The following is a 23,364-nucleotide window of genomic DNA, read 5'->3' as shown; positions in this document are numbered from 1 at the left end:
TTCTCCTCCGCCATCTGCTGGGGCAGCAGCATCGGAGCCAGCGATAAAAACAGACTGAACAAACTGATCAGGAAGGCTTGCCGTGTTCGGCTGCAAACAGGACACATTTGAAGCTGTGGTGGAGAGGAGGTCACTGAACAAACTGTTATCTATCATGGATAACCCTGACCACCCTCTCCACCCCACACTGGTCCAACGGAGGAGCAGCTTCTCAAAGAGGCTCCGACAGTTTAAATGCCGCACGGACCGCTACAGGAAATCATTCCTACCACAGACAATAAAACTCTTCAACACTTCATCCCTGGTTGCTAGATGACACTCAATCATCACCACAATATTGCAATAAGGGCAACCGGAACGATTGGTTCATTTACATTGTTTTAGCATACTTATATTTAAACAGTTGCACATTTAGTTTTTTCCGATCTTGTATATACTTAAATATTTGTTCTTACATTCTTAGATTTTATTCTTATATTTTGTTATTATTATTATTTTGTTGTTATTATATATGTTGTAATTATTATTATTTCATGTATATTGTATGTATGTATATTTTGTGTGCTGCTGTAACACTGTAATTTCCCATTTTTTTGGGATCAATAAATATCTATCTATCTATCTATCTATCTAAAATGGCGGAGGTTAAAAATAGTGCACTATATAGAAGGTATTCACGAAGCGTCGTCAGACCGGAAGTCGCCATATTGAAGGTACTCCACATCCAAACAAAGCACAGGCACTGAAGTAGATCCCAAGCGTTGCCAAGGAAAATGGTTAAGTATCGTTCGGAATATTATTGACTTCCAAAAGTTATTAAAAACCAGGGAGAGGAATGCCAGAAGTTATCAAAGGAAAGAAGGCGCTTGTGGTTGGCAAAGCTCAAACTCACTCAGATATTGTACAGTGTAGATTGCAACCTGGGGTCTTTGAAATAAAAAAAACGATTGAGAGTCACTTGGCTACACCTTGAGTATCGCAATGACAACGTGTAGTTAAGGTTAGGTTGATTAAAGACGTTATTGCGATACTTAATTTGGTTAATGACTTGGTAATGTGTCTCCCTCACCCATCCACACACCATCTGGTTATAGGCCTCCAAACATTTGTAGGATTTAAGGTTTGCCGCTGTGTATGGTTTGGGCGAGAAAACCAGGTAGTTGACTGTATCGGGATATCCAAACTGAAGGAAGAATCACCGGTCATCATGGATCCAAGAATAGGGAGTAAACTTGTAGGGATCTTCACCACCAAATAACAGTAATTTTCTTGTGGTCCAAGTCCTTCCCTATATGCCTTTGCATCTTGGACACTTTTCTGTTGTTTAGACATAGCTACATTTGCTTAAAGTATCCAAAGTGCACTATACTCCAATGTATTCTGTTCAATTGTTTACACTGAGTGCCTTCAATATGGCCGTGCATCCGGGTTAACGCCCAGAACGTCATCTTGGTGAAAACCCTCCATACAAAGTAGACAGTGACATATGAGGAAGAAAATACATTCAACACATTAATTAGGCCTGAAAGATGCACACATACTACACAGGGTACCTTTAAAGTGGCTATATGTAACTTTCAGTTTCTGTTGATTCTAGCAGCCGCTTTGGACAAAAGTGGTAGTGTTGTTACCGCACCTGCTGTCATAAAGGTCTTTTCTTTACGGTGATTAATGCCCACTGTGAGCGTTACGAGAAGGTCATACAGTTGTGATGAATGTTTCACAAAATCATTAATTTACAACCAAAAATAAGATACAAACGCATAGTTACATCCGGTAATTTAGCCTACTTACTTCACCATCATGAGTGATTCAAATGCTGATTTAAAGCATTAAAAGTTTGTTGTAGCAACCAAATAATATAGCATTTTTAATAAAACGCATGGACGCTTTATACAAGTAATGTTACCGGGGGACAAGGGAAAGACAATAGTAAGCCTACACAAACACGGACTAAAAGGAATCCACGCCAAATGAGGATTTTAAGTAATGTAATGTGGGCTACTGACATATAACCACATCTCGCATTTAATGAATGAAATAGACATATTACATGAGGGCAAATTCGGGGTCGGTTTTGAATCACTTACAATCCCGTAAATGTCTCCAACTGTTGATAGCCCAACCGAGTGTTACTCGTTGTCTTTTACTTTCCCTTCTAGTAGTTTGTTTAATTTCATTCTTTTCTGTTATGGTACCCCAGTATCAACCATAACTGCAACAGATGACTTTAAATAACATAACAATAAAATAACATTAAAATACAATTAGGCCTGTGTAAAGAAATCTTCTCCTGCCTTTTACCTGGCTCAAAAGGCTAGATATGCTAAAACAGGCTTTTCTGGTGTAACAAAGACATCTGTGACCCATCAGAATGTCTTAGTGTAGCGCCGTCTACCTGCTGCAAATCATTCTGTGACTTCACAGAAAATCGAACCTTGGCAGAGGCCTTACTAAAAACGATTTAAAAATGGTGTTCTTTTCACTGTTGGTCTTGTTTGCTAAAACAGGTCATTTAAGACCATTGTATGACTGGTCTTAGACAGACAGAGCTTCAAAAACATAACAAGTTACATATAGTCACTTTAAGGACATACACACACACATACAGTATATCCAGAGCCCCAAAAGTTTGTGGTGGGATATTTTCCACTCGCAATGATTTAGATGATTTTATAACCTATATTTTTTGCATCCCCCCTTATCCATGGTAACAATAATTTTGTCGGCCAGTTTAGGGAAACAAAAAATGTGTTGCGAGGGAATGCAAAGGTATTTCAGTCAAAATATTCCCACTGTAACCTTTTGTGTGGCTATGGATATAATGGATGGATATAACCAGGTACTCTGCAGAGGTGGATTGCTACTATTAAATGTTATTAGCAACCTGCAATTGTCATAATGGAATGTTTGCATGTAAAGATGCATCCTGGGCTGCCCTGTTTGTTGTCTTGTGTATCTTTGATATTTTACTAAAGCCCCTGGTAATGATACAGCAGTTACTGATACTGTGGAGCAACTGAGCAGAGCAGCCAGCCATGAACAAAAAACTCATCCCAGGTTAAGTGACATTGATTCTTGGCTCTGCATGTATCCATTTCAGTCTGCTCTGCATTGTATCCTGCAGGGACTGCTGTGTGGTATATGTGTGCCTGTCTGTGTGTTAGTGTGTGTGAGACATGCATGTATATAAATGAGTATATGTGATTGGTGAGGTAAGGACTATCACTACTCACGTTATGTCAACAAGCTTCTCATTGCCACTCAATGTGAAAGCAAGCTAATGAAAAAATGCCTTTAAGCAGTCCACCAATCACAGTCAACAATATTATAGAGATTTTCACTGTTGGGGAGCAACTCAGATTCCCTGCAAATATTTTGGGAGGTACTGCCACTAGACGGCACTCACAAACACACTAGGAGCAGGCTGCTGATGCCTATCTCACTGTACATTAGTATTCCTGGGGCTGAGCCTATTAAGTAAAAGGCAATTATGAAGAAGGGAAAGAGTTGAGAGGAACAGAGAAGAGAGGAGGATGCCCACAGAGCTGCAGCAGTAGTGTTAAGGACAGAGAGGAGGAGAGGATGGACAGAGAGAACAGCCCTACGGCCAAATACTATCTTCTAACAAGTGCACTGCTGTGAGCTATATGAATTCATTAAGCTCCCTAAAGATGGAGTTAGGAGGATATAATCCTACGCAGCAGGATATAACACCATGTAATGTGTGAATTCTATGCAACGTAGCAATGCATTCAAATTAAAAATTAAAAGATGTGTGAATGTGTACCTATAGTTGCCCAGGTAGACTCCATCAGGATTTAGCATGGGGACGATCTTGAAGATCACATGATCTCTTAGGATCTGAGCCACAGGATGTTCGCTCACCAAGAAGTCGATCACACCTATCAAACACACACACACACGCACACACACACACACACACGGGAAATAGACTTGAAAAGAAAACCGAAGACGGGCTGGCAGTTAATTGAGTTTTGAGAAACAAAAGGAGAAGGAAGGACAGCGAGGGGGCATCGTCAGAATCGGGGGAGGAATACGAGCCGTCAAGCCTAAATCGATACAAATGGAATGGAGCTGACGGTGCTGGAAAAACAAACAGCACACAGCGGGCTAAAAGCCAAGTCTTCTGATTCATGATGATGCACACAACATACTCACACAAACTGATACTGTAGGTATATACGTATATACAGATAAACACATATAGATAGACAGACAGACAGTCACCTCTACCACCTCTCTGCATTAGTCTCTTCCTCAGTCTGACTGACTCTAGGGGGAGCTTTGTAAGTCTGAGAAAATGACCCTGATCTTGTGTATTACTAAAAATCTATACTGAAAATTGGATCATGGAGTTCAAAATATGAGAGCAATTATCAGGTAGGGCAAATCAAACAAAATATTCTATTGAGTAGCATTATGGAAAATGTGGGATCTCGAATTTTTTGACCTCAACCCATACTAGGGTCTAAAACCTAAATATCTCCGCCTCTGCTGCATTGTTTTGAACAAATCATTTTCTGATGTGTCACTTGCAAATCCCCTAACTAAGTGAAAGCATAATGCTATTTTGCCACAGTACCCCTTTAACCTGGAGGACTGTCGCCTGTTGCTGATTAGCCGGAACAGTGTTTTGTTGTGTCAGTGTGTGACCCATCTGAGACAGTCCATAAATGTAATCTATATTCTTGTCTAGAATTCTAATCTTCATTAGTTTCTTACTGTCATAGCAAACAGTAAATAGTATGTGTTCCTAAATACAGAAAATGTATTAAATAGTACACTGACTATTAACAATGTAAATATAAACATATGCTTACCACATATAATAGACTTTGACACATGTTGGTGAAACATACAGACCAATGGTGCTATTGCATCTGAATCAGTAAACAAGGCAACAACCAAACATTAAAACTTTACCTTGACAAATAAAGGAGGCCGGAGACTCTCCAGGGTGAACACGAGCTGAAAGAAAGACCAACTTCTTCTCCCTCTCTGGATTCAGATGGTCTGCGGGGGAGAGGAGTGAGAGAGGAGAAAGGGGGAGGAAGGTGTATAGAAAAGTAAAGACAAAAGAGAAAAGAGATGATGTTGTTACTAAACACAAAGTTTGTGTAGACAGCAACTTAAGTTTTAAATGAGAATAAATTATTATCTTAAGTTGTTGGCCTCAGAGTCATATACACAAGTAGCCTATTGCAGTACAGAGTAAGAGGCTGGGTCAAAAAACATATTGACCTGGCCATCCGTTTCTTAGACAGACACATGAATCAAACATCAAACCAACACAGGGCTCAGAATATTCAACTTGGCAAGGTGAATTATACATCTAGAGAGGTCGGAAACAGCCAGCTATGGTGTGACGTGATAAAGGCCTTCATTGATTTCAGACTTCAGGTGTGGCTGAAGACTTCTTGCTCCCTGCTCTCTCTCTCTCTCTCTCTGTTGGACAGATGAGTTGTACCTTGGAGCCCTTTCTTGAGCATAGGTTAACACTAACCCTTTGAAACAAAGGGAAAGGTCTTGGATTCTCTCCTAAACAATTATGCAAGATGAATGAATGACTACATCTGAAACTTCTTTTTACCCGAGAATAATCTCTGTTTAAACGGTTATTTGATTCCTGCTGTATAAAATAATAATGTAAATATTTGAGTTTAAATTGTACTCTATTCTGAAAGTCAAATTCAGAGAGGTTAAGTGAACCTTTTATATCACCGTAGATATTGTGAGGATTACTATTGCTTAAATTCAAATACAATAGAAAGAATGAATAACATAAAAACAAGCAAAGTTGAAAATCACAGAGGTCAAATTGTTTCTGTTTTCTTGCCCAGTGTTTTCCTTAAATCTGCTGTTGCTAATGAATGAAAGTGATTGCGTGTCTCATCGCTATACACAAACTTAATATCTTATCGATTCCTTCACCCGCTTCTGCTGAGCAGAGAAAATGCTAATTAGCAACAGGCTATGCACCTTTCCTTCTCCTTAATTCCAATTTAGCCTCACAGCAGTATGTGTGTGCTTTTGTGTGTGCGTGCACATGGCATGTCTGTTTGAGTGGTCAAGGGTCATAAACAAAAAAAGCAGTGTTCCATTTAAGTACTCTCCCTCTGATTTTATTTCGCTTTTCTCTCTCCCTCTGCCCTTCACAGAGACAAATGGCTTTGCCATTCAGGAGTCTCCGTGGAGCGGGGCGGGCCGTTTGTTGTAAATGTGAGTGCTTGTGGTTTGGCCGGCCGCTGGGTGCTCGGTGGCTGTGAAATTCCATCACTTAGAAATTCTACTTTGGCCTCGACCCCAGGGCCACCACACAGACTCTTCATACTAGAAACTACATGCACGCACGCACACACCCACTCTCTCTCACTCACACACACACACACACACACACACACACACACACAGACACACACACACACACACACGACAGTACAAAGCTACAATCAGGAAAGAAAAAAAAGCATAGGCCGATACACTCAGCCTTTCTCCCTGTAGTAGACCATGAACCTAGAAAGTTGTGATCTAAACCAGAGGCAGCTGCCAAGGTCCCGACTGTCGGGGAATTCAGCTATCGTGGCCATGCTACATTTGGTCTCAATGCTAGTGTGCCCTTGCTGCCTCATCAAAACAATCTCTTACAGCAGGCTCCTGGAGCTTACAATGGATCCACTGTTTATTCCACATCGATGTTGGTAGTGTGTGTGTGTGTGTTTAACTATGTTTCCTAAGGGCTTTTACAAATGCTCCCCAAGTAGTTGTTGTGTTTATGTGTCTGTATCTCTGCCTTCCTCTGTATCTGGCTGTGCCCAGTCAAGCATTGTAACACAAAATTAAATCCCAGAATTCCATAGGCACCCCAACGCCCAGAGGGAACCGGTACTATACCAAATACTATAGCTTGGTTGTATATAATGGGAAATCACATCTTTGGCTCAGGTGTGTGGGTGACATGACATAGAGGTTTGGGTCAAGTTGGTTGAGCACAGCACTGCAGCAGCATCTTCTGACCTCAAGGTGTCAGTAGAGATCAGCAGGCAGGGGGTGGGGGGCTGTCATGAGAGGGAGACACATGAAGACAGGGAAACGAAAGACCAAAGTGAAAGAGAAGGCAAGGGATTTGACGAAAAGGTAGCTTTCAAAGGCAACTCAAATGATGTATGTGGAACTCTTTTTCTTTTTTAGCAACAGTTTTTAGAAAAAACTTTAAGTGTTTTACGATGAGTTTGCATTATACTGTGTGTGTGCATTTGGGCTGAAAGTAATGAGTATGTTAATTATTGATTATACTTTTGATAAGTGGATTCATTATTTAGTGTATGAAATGATCAAAAAGTAGTCAAATATGCACAGCACAAAGCCCACTGTGACATGTTAAAATTGCCTGTTTATTTCAACTAAGAGACCAAAACCCAAAGATATTAAGTTTGCATTAAAAGAACAGCAAATACAAACATTGGAGAAGCTAGAATCAGCAAATTGTTTGATTAATGACTTAAATGATTAAAAGTTTCAGAATAATTTTCTGTCCATCAACTAATCGATAAATGAGCAGTTTTCTCATTCATCGTGTTTTAATGCTGCCTTTGAAGTTTACATATGCTTGGCATCAAAACAGTTTGGGTGACTTTAATTATTCACTGCTGCCATGCTGGTGCCCATTACCTACTCCTGAGAGGCCATGTCTCCAAATTATGAACCTCTTTAACCTTCATATCATCACAAACAGTCCTCTGTGGGCCTGTCATAGCAGTTTAGAGAAAAATGATTCTAATTTTATAAAAGTGTAAAAAATAAGAAAGGGAAGGAGAGTGAATGAAAGTGAGGGAGGGCTACAGTAAGAAGGTGGGAGCCCAGCAGAGGAGGGGGACGTGACAATGAGTGAGTGAAAGTGGCAGAGGCAAAATTTATGCCCACACTTCCAAATCAAAGTGCTCTCTCAGCATATTTCTCACCTGCCAAAGTCATGCCCTGCACTGTATGGCACATTACTGCTCATTCTCTCGCAGCTAGCCGAGAGGAAGAAAAAAAATTAAAGGATGTCAAACTATGATCAGCTCTGATAAATATGTAAATCACTGGAGAGTAGAAAAACAACATACATCTAATGGATCCTGAAGGGCAGACCTGATTGTGCTGGTCAGCTCTTTCTGTGACAGCAGTCCTGGGAACTTTGGGTTCAATCTCATAAGTTTTGACGTGATGTAATTAACTGAGATCTTCATCATCATTCTTCTTCAGCAGGTACAAAGGAAACACTGTCCAGACCTTCTTGAAGCATCATGGCATATATTTAAATACATTTAAAAGTAAATTTGCTTAATGGAGTTGGAGAGGCAGATTTTGCTTTTTTAATGTCATCTCTTTCCAGACTTTGAGACATGGAAGGCTGTGTGACAATTTCAAGACTGGCAACAAACTGTACGACAAGTTCCCTTATTGGATACTAAATAGCATCTTAGGTTTTATATTTAACCAAATGAAATATGGAATATATTTGGCACACTATGGGGAGGGGAAGTTGGGTCCAGTATGCTCTAAAACATACTGCAACTATAGTACACGTGATACAATGAAAAGAAAATGTCACACTGGCTACAGCTTTATAACACATTATACCACAAGTCTCAAACCAAGGCCTCTCTAAATCTCTGCCCCACCCCTCTCTATGCTCTGTGGGTTTTATATTTGAATTTATACAGAGCCTTGGGACGAGATGCAGCACCGTGTACTGCCCAGCTGAGTGAGCCCCAACAAGCATCAAAGCTCTGCACCTCTTCACACCCCCCTCGCTCCACCCCGCTGACACCACCCTCTGCAACCTCAAGGACAAACAGTGAGAGAGAGAGAGGAAGAAAGGAAGAAGACAAAAAAGACTGAGAGGGATGGGGATATGTGTTGAAGTACAGAGGGCTCTAAGGTGATAAGAGTTTTATGATGCTGTTTTCTTCCCCAGGAATTGACCAAACCCTGACTTTGAATTTTGACTTATGTGCATGTGTTTGTTAGTGTCTGTAGATGCTGGAAAGCCTTTGGCATGTCTGAGATTTATCCATCTCATCTTATTGTGGGGAATGCACCACCAAGGCACCCTCACATATTTATAAAGCATCCCCTGTCACTTCACACCTTCCACAGCTAAACTCTGATCAGGGTAAAAGGGGGGTTTGAGGAGGGGAGAGAGATGCAGTAACAGAGAAACATTGAGTCGCCGCATAAACATTGCTAAGTGTCATACAATGTGGTCATCGTGTTTTCTCTGAAGAGATGAAAAGAATGATAGAAAGCTACAGAGAAGAGGATGTTTACACAGACAGGTGGATGGACACAGACACAGGGGACGATTGCTACAAAGACAGAGGACAGCAAGGGGGAGATAGAAAGACACACAGTGAAGTGAGACAGAGGTGAAAAAAAACAAAAAGAAGCAGAAAATCAACAGAGCAACACGTACAACTTTACTGAGCACCTTCAAAATTAAAATTCCCCTGTTTTTGAAGTTTTTAATATATCTCTTTTCTTCTATGGTTTTCACCACAACCATTAGATTTAACCATATTTGATCTTATCATATCACTTCAATTATAATTTCTGTAATTTGTCTCAACAGGGTGTAATTGCAATTTAAAAGCCCTTAACATATTGGTCTAAAATCTGGTCGGGCAATACTGAATACTACTTTTCTGTTGGCTCAAATTAATAAAAATTAAATAAGGTATTTAGCATAAAATTACTTGAATCGACCCATAAATATCCACCATTTGGTTATTTTTTATTCTTTCCAATTGAAGAATGTAAACTCCCCCCAGTAAATTTGGATGTAAATACCCAATAATTCCAATAAAGATACACCCTTGTAATGTTAATTGTAGTCATGCCAATGATGGATGGACAGAAGAGAAATAGAATAGTGAGGCAAGGGACAGAGAGGATAGAGAGGCACATAGATGACACCACTCTGAGGTATTGTTAGGTTAAGTCTCCTGTACTTTAGTCCAGTCATCTACTCAACTCAACATCTCTGTACCGCCTCCCTCCTTCACTTCCTCTTTGCCTTTTTGGTCAAGGCAGCCATCTAGGATGTGTGTGTAGCTGAAGAGAGCAATCAAAAGCAGAGATGTGGTGGTCAGAGGTGTGTGTGTGTGTGTGTGTGTGTGTGTGTGTGTGTGTGTGTGTGTGTGTGTGTGTGTGTGTGTGTGTGTGCGTGTCTGTGTGAGAGAGAAAGACAGAGCAGTCCAGGGGATTACAATGGCCATGGTGAGACACTCAGATTGGCATCACATCCAGACAGAATGGGGAGGGACAGAGAGAAGGAGAGAAAAGAACATTGGGAGAGTCATAAAGAAGATGAAGGGTAGAGAGAGATAAATAAAGAGGAAAAGGAAAAAAGAGACAGAAGGGTGAAAGCAGAGGAAACCCTTGAGATTACAGCATGTAAATACGCCAACGGCGGGCCTCTAAAGTGGAGATGAAGACGCGGCAGGATAAAAAGCTCTGAGCGCTGTGATTATGGATCAATTTGCCGCAATCAAGCCCCCTTATGGCTGGTTCCTGTGAAATGGAGAGATTTCTGTTCTTCAAGGGCAGCTGCGTTGACAGTGGAGGTCACAGACAATGGGAGTGGCAGAGTGACGGAGGGAGAGGAGCATCACAGGGATGGAAAGAAGGGGAGACGATTCGTCCTAAACAAGGTGTTAGCCAGCCATCAGCATTCAAGCTTGAACTGAGGGGCTTTCTAATTATGTTAATGATGAGAGGTGGAGGTGAGATGTGGGCCTTTAGCTATTATTAACCAGGGAGCTCAGGTCTGGTTAGGGTCAAGTGGATGCACCATGACAACAATGATCTGAAGGATTACTACTATTTCATACACGATTAAAAATGCCAAAATGATATTGAATTATAAGTCAGAAGCGTGCTTTGTTGCAGTTGTAATCACACCAAACAGTGATGTCCAGTCTACTGACACACCCTGTAGTACATTTCTACATCATTGCAGCTGCAAGGAGAGGCGTTAAACCACTGGAGATCAGCAAAAACAAGACTTTCAGCGGGTATTATGCAGGTCTTTGATATTGAGGCGCAACACAACAGGTTGAATAGCCTGAGGCGTAGAAAAAAATCAAATGCTGTATGTTTATAAATACGCTACTGAAGGTGAACCATAATAAGACATAAATGTTTAATTACCACCAGGGAGCTTAGCTGCCATTTACTGACTCAAAGGTTGTAACAACCAAGGTTGAGTAAACCATGATGATCTTCAGAGTACCAACATGACCTTTTAAGCCATACAGTAATCATTGGAGGATTTTGTGAGAAATGTATTTGTTCAACAGAATATCTTTAATTACCTTTTTTTTGTTGATTTAATTTTTAAACAATTACACTAAATGCTGAGGTCTAACATATGTGGAGTCAGGCCATCAAAAGTTGAGAAAGTATATTATGAACAGTGTCCATTGTGTGTTTGTGAACCTTTATTCGTTGTCAGGGCTAACAACAACTTCAAGCGTTCCTTCATGCCTTTCAGAAGCAAGCCCATATCTGTGACAGTCACACACAGTCTTATGGAGCCCCGTAAGTGTAGAGAACAAGTGTTATTGACAGTTGGCACAGAGGGTGAGACAAAATTCACTGAGGGAGAGACAAAGAGGGAGTATCAAAAGCAATAGGCCCTTTTAGCGATATGATACGGACGTCTGGCGCAAAGTCAGAGGCGGGGACTGCTTAGGGTTTCAAGGCATTGGTCACAGGCGTTTCTGAAACCCTGACTTCTCCTCTCCAGCCTTCAGAAAATGATGACAGGAGGAGTGGAACATAAAAAAGAGGGATGGTTGGTCTGTGCGCAGCATGATACAGAATCAGAGGCAGCCAGTAATAGCATTTTTTGAAGAATGCGCCACTGAACTTTAAGGGCCGTCTTGCTTGAAAGGACCAGTTACAAATAGGAGGAAAGGAGAGGGAGAAATGATTTCCCTGGGATATACCCCCTACTGTGCTGACCTATCGTCACACAACAGAGTAGGAGTGTGTTGGTGTGTGTGTGTGTGTGTGTACATGATTGTGGTAGGCAGGAAAAACTGCTACACATGCACCAGCAGACATACACTACATGAACAACTATTCCTGCACTGGAGCACTACACTGACAAAGAGGACAGTTTGTTCTTAAATGTCATTCAAACCACTGTTGCTTTTTTATAGAGAAGCTGTAACTAAAGACCATCTGACAAGTGGAGCAGTCAGACAGCCGGACGTATAGACAGAACTGATGTGTAGTTCTTTATTACTCCGTCTCTTCCCACCTATCAATAATTTCTGAGCCACAACAATACAGCTGGGCTGAGGTAAACAACCATAGTGCATCCCAGCTTTAATAACCACTGTCACACCTCCCAGCTATGTCTTTAAGTCAATTTTTCTTCCCTTTGATTCTGTTGGATTCTACCTATTTTCTTGTCTCTCATCTCTTTTTTCTCTCCTTACATTTCTACTGCAACTCAAAGTTACTTGATTTGTCTGCAGCTCTGCACACAAGTCTACACACATATATTTGTGCATGGAAGAACTAATTGTGTGTGTGTGGTGTGTGTGTGTGTGTGTTTGGTCATGTGTGCATTGCGGGCATCAGCTCGGCTTGGCGGCAGCAACAATGTCATTCACCAGTTTAGTAACAGGCCATTACCTTGTTAATATCAGCCTAATGGGCAGTCTGCTATTTTAAAACCACAGTCGTGTTTGTGCCATTAACAACCACTTAGTGTACCACTCATATCAACAGGCCATCGGGACACACCAGATACAATGACAAAGACAATGTGATAATATGCCCAGAGTCAAAACTAGATTTTTCTTTTGGTTTCAATTCTTTATTTTATGTTGCAAAAAGTGCAAATATAGCCAAAATTGTCCATGATAATGGGATTTCTTGTTGCATACAGTCAAGATCCTATCACCGGTAGCTATTTTATTTTCTCTTACATTAAAACAATACATAAACACGTAATGTGATGGATCATTAGTTGCAGTGTAGTCTGGCATAGTCAGACCTATCTCTACAGTGCTGTCTCAGTGCTGGAGAATGGTCTGGTTGCAACCATTATCATTCGATAGGAGAAAATAGCGCTCTGGCTTGTTTATATTTCTTTAAAACAACTGGGAACTTTACTGAGATAACACCAGGAAGTCGCTGCGTTAGACTGTGTTTCTCAATAAATAATTAAGGCGTGTAACTCACAGTAAAATTTAAAGCCTTACTACGTTACCTGGTGCTGCCAGCTCATTGAAAACCAAAATGTGGGTAGTCGCAAAACAGCTTACACTGTGTCAGTTACCAATGCAAACAATGTGTAGATGGCCTATTGTCATATAATGTAGGCCGGAATTTTTTTTTTACAATGAAAACCAACAACTGTTTCTTTTAAAACTGAAAATAAGATACAAAGTAAAACAAGATATGGCAGATATGCTGATAATCACGTTTCAATTGAGTTATTTAAACAAACATGGAAAACTATCGCCTGCAGGTGTTTTTAATTCCATTTTAGCATCTCAAAGAGAATCAGCAGCTTCTGTCTGAAGTCGGAAGCGCCGGGCATAGTCCATTTCGCTGCATCAATAGTTCTTCAGGGATTTCCAAAGCTTTCAGTTGAATATCAGCTCTGGTAATATGCTTTTCTTCATTCCGTTGTGCAGTCAGACACTCTCCTGTCAGATTTGGATTTTGAGTCGTTTGACTTTTGCCATTTTTAAGACTTACTTAGGAGTTATGGTCTTGACAGTGTCACAGTGATCTTAAACTGGCACCATAATTCCTTCAAGTCTTGATTAACTTCAAGATGATGTACAAGTCAAGATGAGTACCATGTCTCTCTATCTTTCATTCCTGTAATCGCCAGATTACAGTAGCTCACTTTAGTTAGAAGGAAACTCTTGTACAGAGATTAACATTCTAACGTACATAATGTTCATTGCATTCCAAAATGAAAGACACGCCCTTCCCAAGTCCTTTGGATCAACTATCGATAATCAAAAACTACTTAAGGCACAGACATATATTGTGTTTGTTGAATCTAGTGTTGGGAAGGATACTTTCAAAACGTATTCCGTTACAGAATACATGCCCAAAAATGTAATTTGTAATGCATTCTGTCACATTACACTACAACGTCTTCTGACTACTTGGATTAGGCTACTTCAACATTGAAACTAAACAGGAGACATAAGACAGTAGCCTAAGTGAAGACCATTGCCGGTAGGTTAAATGTAACTAACTAACCGTACTAACTGCACATTGAACTGCATACTAAAAAAATCTAACCGCAGTCAAAGCTACAATGAGCTAATTTTAGATAACGTTAGTTAGCACGTCAAACAGGGCGAGTCAGTCTCTCAACAGCTCTGGGGCTAGTAAATCAGCACATAGGAGAATGTAAAGTTGCACGTCTGATACAACTGTAAAATTGCAAGGTGACCAGTAAAACTACTGCAGACAACTACCCCTGGCTAACTAAAAAAAAAAAAGTACCTTAAAAGGATGGTTTGGAGTAATTTCACCCTTGGGTCCTTTGCACCATGACCTCGAGCCAAACACTCCCCCCAGAAGCTTTTTTCCTGTGGTCTAACATTGGCCAAGTTAGCAGTATTAGCTAAATGGCTTAAGGCAGGCGCTAAGGAAATGTTTATCTCATAAATTTCCCAACTAATAATGCCCAGAATGGTATCAAACTTCTACAGTAGTGCAAATAGGTTCTGTTCTCATAAAATGAGGCATTGAAAAGTTTGTAAGTACACCAGGAGTTTATTTAAATAGCACTTACCTGATGCCTGCTACTCTTAGCAGCTAGCGCTACTACCTCTCTGATTCTCCTTCATTAGTTGTAGCTGTGTATTCAGGCTCAAATAGGTATGGGCAACCTTCGAAATTTAGCCAATCATCATCACATTCGGTGTTAACCTCAACTGCCATTGTGTTGATCCCTTCTTCTGTTCTCTCGCTTCTTGGGTTCATTAGTGCATGTACTAAGCTTTTCAGAATTAACTTGCCAAATGTTCGACCAAGGGAAAAAAGCTTCTAGGGGTAGTTTTTGGCTCAAGGTCATGGTGCAAAGGACTCTACGATGAAATTAGTCTGAACCATCCCTTTAAGATGCTTCTTCAGGTTGGAGGTGGATTCTTTGGACGCTGACAGGAGGTTGGTTACTGGTTGCCTTCTCTTTCTTTAGTGTGAAATACTGTTTGAATTTCCAAGATGGAAACACATTCCTTCCCTGGCTCTGTTGTGCCCCTGTGGACTCCATCTCTACCTCTAGCTCCTGCTGGGGCTTCTGGGAAATGCATTGAGTTGGCTTAATTTATTTAGAGAGAGAATAAACTCGTGAAACAGAGAAGTATCATCATCATATGTAATCCCTTGATTTTAACAATGTAACTGTATTCCAAATACCAAATATTTAAATAGTTACTTTAACGGAATACAGTTACTCATAATTTGTATTATTGGATATTCCAATACCAGTAACAATATTTGAAGTTAAAAACCTGCTAACAATTTATCAGTCAATAGTTATTTGTTTTCTTAAACAAACTTTTGTTTTTATTAATGGCTGCAATATTTACTGTGTTGGACATTTAATGTTAAAAACTAAACTTGTCAGTGGTCTCTGGTGGAAAACTACAGTTTCCGAATTGCCCTAAACTTATCACCGGATTACTGCACTGCAGTTAATTGACACCCACTGGCCTATGAACAAATGACATACAGTATAGCAAATATCAGCTGATATGTTAGCTCTTGTCACAATTCATAAAGCTGCACTGAGCCTGTGTCTGTGTGGGCCGGCTGGTGCTGATGAGGAGATCAAATCATAGAATACCGTTTGTGGTGGTCAATGCTACAAATTGTTTTCCTTCTGATCCTGTTGTCAGGAGGTCAGAGAAAGGTGACAGCGAGGAAAACTTCTACAGTTTTAGATGTGCATGCGACACTGCACAAACAATGTGGGGTAATCACTGCCACTGTGATACAGAAGAGGGTTGACAGCTTTCTCAATATGTATTGATCATTACTCCTATCATTACAGACAAGGCTGAAAAAGGTCTTTACTCATTCATTGTTTTAAAAGCAAATGCAAATCCACCATTAACATGCAAATCCAAACTATAGGAAACAATTCACTGCAGAATAATCAAAAAACAACCAAAAACTAATGTCTAAACCCCAACTGAAGACAATTGATATTAAGGGTGTATTCCTCATTCTAGCCCAAGCAGATACTGTGTAACGCCTTTAAAAAAAAAAAAAAAAACTTAATTCTGCCCACAGGTTAAATCAACAGTTTTGTTTTTGTTCGTGTGATTAAAAAATGTAAGAATTCTTTCAAGGAGTTATCCATCTCCCTAATCTCTCTATAAGTTAACTTGAAAGGATTTAAACGCAGCGTAACACCTGCTGTTAATACAGCTTCCTGATAAAGCTGACATCAAATGTCTCAGATAACATCACTGCTTATCTCTGTAAAATAAATGACGTCTTGAATAATTCAAAAAAATATTTTGGGATGTTGTATAACTGCTAAAAAATACATGTGGGAAAGCTGAAGAAGACAGCCTGTAAATTTAAATGAAACAGCCAATCCTCGTCTTTCAATTAAATAAATAGGTAGAATAAATACTAACATTAGGGTAGCTATATTATAGTATTCAAATGTGTCTACAATGAAAATAAACTTCTACATGTGAAAGTAATTGAGCAGTGAAATGGTAATTGAGCTCATGACTCATGTTTGTCTCTTTCTCCTCTCACTTATGATTGTCTCGCCTGATGCAACAACAGCATGATGGTTGGTTTAGGATTAATGGGGTTGCCATGACAACATGCTGGCTGTAGAGCTGTGTTGGAATGGACGTGTGTATACTTATGCGAGTGTGTGTATATTTTGTTTGAAGTGGCAGGCCTTTTCAACAGCTCTGATCAGGGAAATGTTTGTAGTGGGAGCGAACCTGGAGAACAAACAAGACTTCAGAGAGATTAGCGATCTGTGGGACGCACGCACACAAGCACACGCATGCACACACACACACGCACACATACACATACACACACACACACACACACACACACACACACACAAACACTTACACACACACACACACAGAGTCAGCTTTTTAAATGAAATCAACATCATCATAGACATCTTTTCAGCTAAAAATTACACTCTTGCATTACATCTTTCTCATGCAATGATGCAAAGACGAAGAGAAGGAAGGGATATATGTAAGAAGGAGAAGTATCTGTCGCCTAACATTCTTCTGTTCTTTCTTTCTCCTTTACACCCTCAAGGCTGATGTTTTTGAAGAAACAGACTAAGAACAAGTGATCTTGGCTACAATGTGTATATGTGTGTGTGTGTGTGTGTGTGTGATTGTGTGTGTGCACTCCTGCCAACCCTGCAGGGCCAGTGTAAATCAATCAGTGCTGAGGAGAGGCCAGGTGAGTTCTTTAGCAGCCAAGGTGTGACACATGGCCCAATGCTCCTCAATCATGCTATACTAAGCAGCACTTTGTGTGTCTGTACGCCAACGGACTGTGTGTGTGTGTATGTGTGTGTGTGAGAGAACGAGTCAAACGTGGAGCTCCCGAACCCAACCCAAACGGACAGCACTGTAGCTATTCTCAGAGCCACAAGCACATCACTCAGTCCCCAAGGTAGGAGGATAAAACATCCACTAAGGTCGCAGGAGGTGTTATGTCTCTCACACAAGTATTTCAGAGTTTGAGGAATGAAGGTACAAGGCCAAAAACAAATGGCAATGTGCTCCTCATCTCAGTTCTGGCAATCAGACAGAGTGGTAAATCATGTTCCCAACTCCCAAACTTACACGGGAGATCAGAATGATAAAACATGTCAACGTTGTGAAGAAATCCATAAAATAATCTCACTCTGATCGGCCTGTCCTAAACTTCACATATCAGAAAGAGATGGATACTGCATTATCTTTTACTTACAGAATAAACTCAGTGGCTTCGGGCATGCTTTGTTTATTTTAGAGAACATTTATTGGAAAACATTTCTAAATGTAACAAAATTATGCCTCTATAGGTGACTGGACCATTCTTTTCGAGACTGCGCTGGTCAGTTTGGTCAATGTATTTTTAAAAGAAATGTTTTAAACTTTATTTTGATCCAAAAATATTTGTGTGTGACTATTTTTGTTTTACTACTTACAGTAAATAGCAGATGTGTTGTATTATCATTAATCTTATATAGACATACATACAATTAAATTAAATGGTAAATAAAAATAAAAAGTAACTTAGAAAAGTAACAAGACTTAAACCATTCTTGCAGACTGAGACTGCACTTAGGCAAAGAGGTGCTTTGAGCTAAATGTCAGCCTGCCAACATGCTCACAATCACAATGCTAACACACTGATAGCAACCCATTCACAATAACTATTGAGATATTTCAGTCAGGTCAAAGTAGTGGACCAACCAACGGCCATTGCCATCCATAGAGCCATGCCGCTAGCATGGTGAAAAATAACTTAAAACATAACGGCAGCTACACTTCACACATAGATGAAACAAATTTACTTTGCTCAAAAAAATGGCATAGCCATTCTGAGCGCATTCACATCAATGTCCTTAACCTAAAGCAATTTAGTATTCTTTGAATTTGAACATAGAAAAAAAATAAGTCTTGCAAAAAAACATCTAAAAAAATAATGAATCACTAACATACACTGTAAAAAATAACAACACAAAAGACAAGAGCAACATGTAATGTGATCTATTTTGTTTTTGAGGGTCCTTTCCTTATTATGGAAGGAGGCGGGGGGAGGCGAGACCCAGGGAAGTTTGGTGGCCTAATCACACCCTGAGAAGTAGGCCCAGAGGGAGCAGATTAGAAAATGGTGATGCAATATTAATTGGGGATGGTGAGTGCAGGGTTGTCCGGGGTTTGTCTCCCCAAGGAAAGCTGTCAGGAGCTGAGAGAGACAGGCGGGATGAGTCCCTGACCTTGTCTGTCAACTGGTGGAGGAGAGGAGGGCTGGGAAAGGAGACCCCCTGTCCCACTGACACTCAGATCAACACTCTGCCAGTCTACAGCAAGCCTGCTGGGACACATCCCGACAACCAGATAGACAGTGTGTCACAGTGACACAGACAGACAGAATGTGATCTCCATGGTCAAACATACAAATAATAACATAGGAGTTGCAGAGATCTTTACATAAGTGTAGCATCTTAGAATGCTATGATAGGGAGAGCTAATTAAAAATGTAAAAAATTAAAGGGCTTGAATGGCAAAAGACCAGTCCTGTTTTGTCTCTTTTGTGAAACTTGCAATCAGCCATCGTCCTTTGCCTTTAGGACCTTTAACCTTGGCTTATAAAAAGTTAGAGGGTTTTTGGTATAAGGGGCCACAGCTAGGTGTGCTTAAGTAAATCAATATGAAATAGTTAGTATGTGTTGGTGGATGACACTGACCTGTCTAAGGTAACAAAAAGCTGCCTGGAAGTACAAAAACCAGTCAACAGATTATTAAAGTGATGGATAACGATAGGTTGCATGATCAAAAATTAAGACAAATTACATGGTACATTGTATTGAATTGATTAGACTGGTTTTGGTGTTGTGGCAAAGCCAGATTGAATACACCCACACCTGTCAGAGATTGGGACACTGTTAAACTGCCAGTATGTTTCATCAGATGGTTTGAATTTCACCCTCAAGCTCTCCTTTTCCATGCTTTACATGTTGCTGCCACTTCCCTGTTTACAAATGAGTGCAACACCATGAATGCCTTTCAGAAGAATCCGAAAATGCACTTTTACGTCTCAACGTGGTTGGACAACACAACAAAGAGGGTGATCAGCCGGCCTGGGTAACCTTGGATGATGGGAGGATGTTATCAGAGTTCCAGATAACAGGTGAGGCGCCCTGATCAGAAGAAGCTTTGCTGTGCTGTGGTGAAAGTTATGAAGCCAGGGATCAACTTGCCTTACTTCTCAAAACCTAAGCACGTTATTGGCAACTGCAAATTGTTTAGCAGAAGAGATACATTAACAAACAAAACAGACAGAGCAATTCATAATAATTTTGGATGTCTTCTGTTTTATACTGTGAAAACTGCATATCAGATAGGGTTGGGGTTAAAGACAAGGAGCAAACAAGGCAACATAAGCATATGGGCGAAAGCCACGTGTCATCCAGGGACATGCAAACACTGGACACATGTCAACTTCAATTAACTCTCTCCCATCTGTCTGTCCCTTTTTCTCTCACTTTTCCCTCTGCTAGGATCTTAACTAGGTCATGCAGTGCAGCTAATCCCTACATACAGGGTGCGACATAAAAAAGATACCTTCACAAAGACAAGAAACTTTATTTTCCCCTGTGTGTCACACCAAATGCAAAGCCCAATTTCTTTTTTCTCATATTTTCTTAACCCATCCCCTGTCAAAGAAGATCCACTGTATTAAATTATCAATGGACTTCAATAATTCAGACTACCCAGCAGTGTGTCATGCTGACAGTGTCATGGACTTCCCTGACATACTGTTGAGTGTCCCTCCAGAGAGCTTGTCTAAGTTTCTCTACTCTGCAGTCAGCGGTAAACTCACCACTGCTGCCAAAAGGTTAACAACAGCCAATGAATGTAGAGAAGGGAAACTTATGATGGTATTTGCAGCATCATATTATATTCTGAGTGCACCCCATATGTACAACACTGTCCTGAGCAACGTTAAACCAACAGCAAATCCAGTAAGACATAGACATAAAGACAAGTAAAAGACACAGATGGCACAGAAGTTCCCTGTCTTACAACCCCTTTTGGTTTTTATACCGATAATAAATGCACCACAGGTTACAGTAGCATCAGTGGCACAGTTCCTCCCTTCCTGAAGCCGAGGTTTGTTGATGTGTATGCTAGAGACAGTGTGCTAGAGACAGAGTGAAACGTCACGCTGTAACGCTATTTCCTTGAGTCTGACAAATGAGGACCTGGCAGAGCTCTGGTGTTGGCAGTTACCTATGAAAGAATGCATCAATCCAATTGGCTCTCCCGTCCCACCTGTCACACAGCAGCACATTATCCTTCCACTTGTGGCATGCACACACTCACACGGACGTACGTTTAAAAAAAAAAAGAATAAACAGGAAATATGTCACAGCTACACCACATCTCAGAGTTCCTATCCTCCGTTCCTCACCTATCACGTCTTTTTTTCATCCACCCCTAACACCTTTTGTCGGATCTCTTTCTTTTCCCTCCGCCTGTCCTCCCCTCTTCCGTCCCCCCCATCTGAGATCAACACCTAGCTGTGTGCAGGTGCAAGGCTGCTGGCAAACTGTCAGCTTGAGTCTCCTTTACTTATTCACCCACCCACACACACACACTCACACACACACACACACACACACACACACACACACACACACACACACACGGACACACACGGACACACACACGGACACACACACGCACGCAAACACACACACAGTATTGGGTAGCCACAGTTATAGCTCTGCCAAGGAGGACTAGCCTCTATTCTTTGACTACGCTTTCTTCAGCACGGTGATACGGTGGGGTGAACTCTCCCTTTAATTCAGCAATTACTACTAAAATATGTTTAAGCTTGAATACCTTGAACAGCAGGAAACCTCTAAAATTAATGTTTTGCTATCAGAAAACTATACATTTTATTCAAACAACTCCAAACAGAGTAGAAAACTACACTGCTGGTACTGATATTCTTTTGAAATCAAATAATCTTTTCAGAATATTCACATCATGTTGGCTGGCTTCAGGCACATATAGATCCCTCACAGTGTCAGCATAGCACAAGAGAGCACACAGACAATAAGAATGACCCTTTCCTGTGATTGTAAAATGAGACTACACGGATAAGATTTATAGAGATTAACATCAACTTTACTGATTGAAAATTAAACCATCAAAGATTAAAGATTTGCTGATATAGTGTTAATGTACTGGCTGGAAAGGTAATTAAGTGTAATAAATGATTCTGTCTGTGACATCAACACACACTCACACAAACCCAGTCACGAGCACACACATACATAGACCGCGTGGTGACCTCTAGAGCTGTGAACATAGAGTTGGTGTCAGTCTGCATGGCCCAGGGTCCTCTGACAGCTCTAAACAAGACTCTCATTAACACTAGGCCATTAAACACTAGGCCAGTGCCTGCTGGCAGGGTGTGTGGTTGTGTGTGTGTGTGTGTGTGTGTGTGTGTGTGTGTGTGCATGTGTGTGTGTTTGTGTGTGTGTGTGTGTGCATGCATGCATGACTGCGTGTGTGTGTGTGATAACAATGAGAAGAGTAGACAGGTGTCAGTTTGGTCTTCAGCCATGAATCCCACCAAATATCAGAAAACAGCACACAGAAATACAGTGACGTACAGTAGAGAGAGTGCTGTAGTACAATGTTTTTCAGCTCCCTGGAACACTGTGTATATATTGGATAGTAGTAGTATGCTGTATCTCATTACTAATAAACAGTTTTTAAAATCCCACTGCAGATACAAATAGACATGGAGCACAGATCAGATAAACTGTCTTGTGATTTTTTTTCATCACACTGATAAAAACAAACAAAAGAAAACATCACCATCGAGTTGGTCCTTTTAAAGTGTGCACTTATTAAGGAGGTGAAGTGGGAATCACGGAGTGTGAGGATTTTGTTGAAGCTGGAAATGTGTCAAAATTAGGTAAAGCATTTACTGAATTTAAACGACCACTTTTGCCTGACAGTATGGTTATCATGTGTCGGCTGTGTTTAGTTGAGAAGAAGCCGCTAACAGCGCCTCAACAACTGCTCTGACACTCCCAGATTCATGTTTGTGAGGAAACAAGAGACCAATCCACAAACATTCCTTAGTTGTTCTGTTGATCGGTGTCTTAAGCACTGTAAATTGTTATTTAACATTAAATACTGCAGCTCATTATATCATCCTTCCTCCATATAGCGATGATAAAATACTTTTCTAATTTAATGGCCTTTCTTCACCCTTGTTCAGTTTTACTCACATCTTCTTTATTTGCAGTCTCGTATGTTTTATGTTTGCCTAAGGGTTGGATTTTTTCCTTTTGCTTTTATTGTCCTGTGTAAACACGATACCCATGCATAAGAGTGAACTGCTCCTATTAGACCACTGTGTATAAATTAATGTTGAATGAAGAAAAGCCATGTTAAGACTTACAATTAAAGTGTTTCAAGATTGGTTTCTTTGCATCTTCAAGTCCCAGAATCAAATATATATATATATATATATATATATATATATATATATATATATATATAT

General features: G+C 40.4%; 1 protein-coding gene and 2 long non-coding RNA genes across 3 annotated transcripts in view; 1 reads left to right on the top strand and 2 right to left on the bottom strand.

The window, feature by feature from the left end:
• The window catches only part of agbl4 (ATP/GTP binding protein-like 4), a 262,269-nt gene that overhangs the window by 22,354 nt on the left and 216,551 nt on the right, over window positions 1-23,364 (bottom strand). The window contains exons 7-8 of the mRNA XM_034882055.1: window positions 4,948-5,037; window positions 3,791-3,905 (exon numbers count right to left, since the gene is read on the bottom strand). Of these exons, the coding sequence (XP_034737946.1) occupies window positions 3,791-3,905; window positions 4,948-5,037 (205 nt within the window). The remainder of the gene's footprint in view (window positions 1-3,790; window positions 3,906-4,947; window positions 5,038-23,364) is intronic.
• LOC117950732 overlaps window positions 1-23,364 on the top strand; it is a 259,475-nt gene that overhangs the window by 81,998 nt on the left and 154,113 nt on the right. Inside the window, exon 3 of the long non-coding RNA XR_004657981.1 lies at window positions 10,610-10,618. This is a non-coding gene — a long non-coding RNA (uncharacterized LOC117950732). The remainder of the gene's footprint in view (window positions 1-10,609; window positions 10,619-23,364) is intronic.
• Window positions 11,361-23,364, bottom strand: part of LOC117950736 — a 21,696-nt gene continuing 9,692 nt past the window's right edge. The window contains exons 2-3 of the long non-coding RNA XR_004657983.1: window positions 13,442-13,446; window positions 11,361-11,371 (exon numbers count right to left, since the gene is read on the bottom strand). This is a non-coding gene — a long non-coding RNA (uncharacterized LOC117950736). The remainder of the gene's footprint in view (window positions 11,372-13,441; window positions 13,447-23,364) is intronic.

Source organism: Etheostoma cragini, chromosome 9 (genome assembly GCF_013103735.1).
Source record: "Etheostoma cragini isolate CJK2018 chromosome 9, CSU_Ecrag_1.0, whole genome shotgun sequence".
Taxonomy (NCBI): Eukaryota; Metazoa; Chordata; class Actinopteri; order Perciformes; family Percidae; genus Etheostoma; species Etheostoma cragini.
The sequence above is the reverse complement of the archived record's forward strand: the minus strand, read 5'-3'. Positions and strand labels throughout refer to the sequence as shown.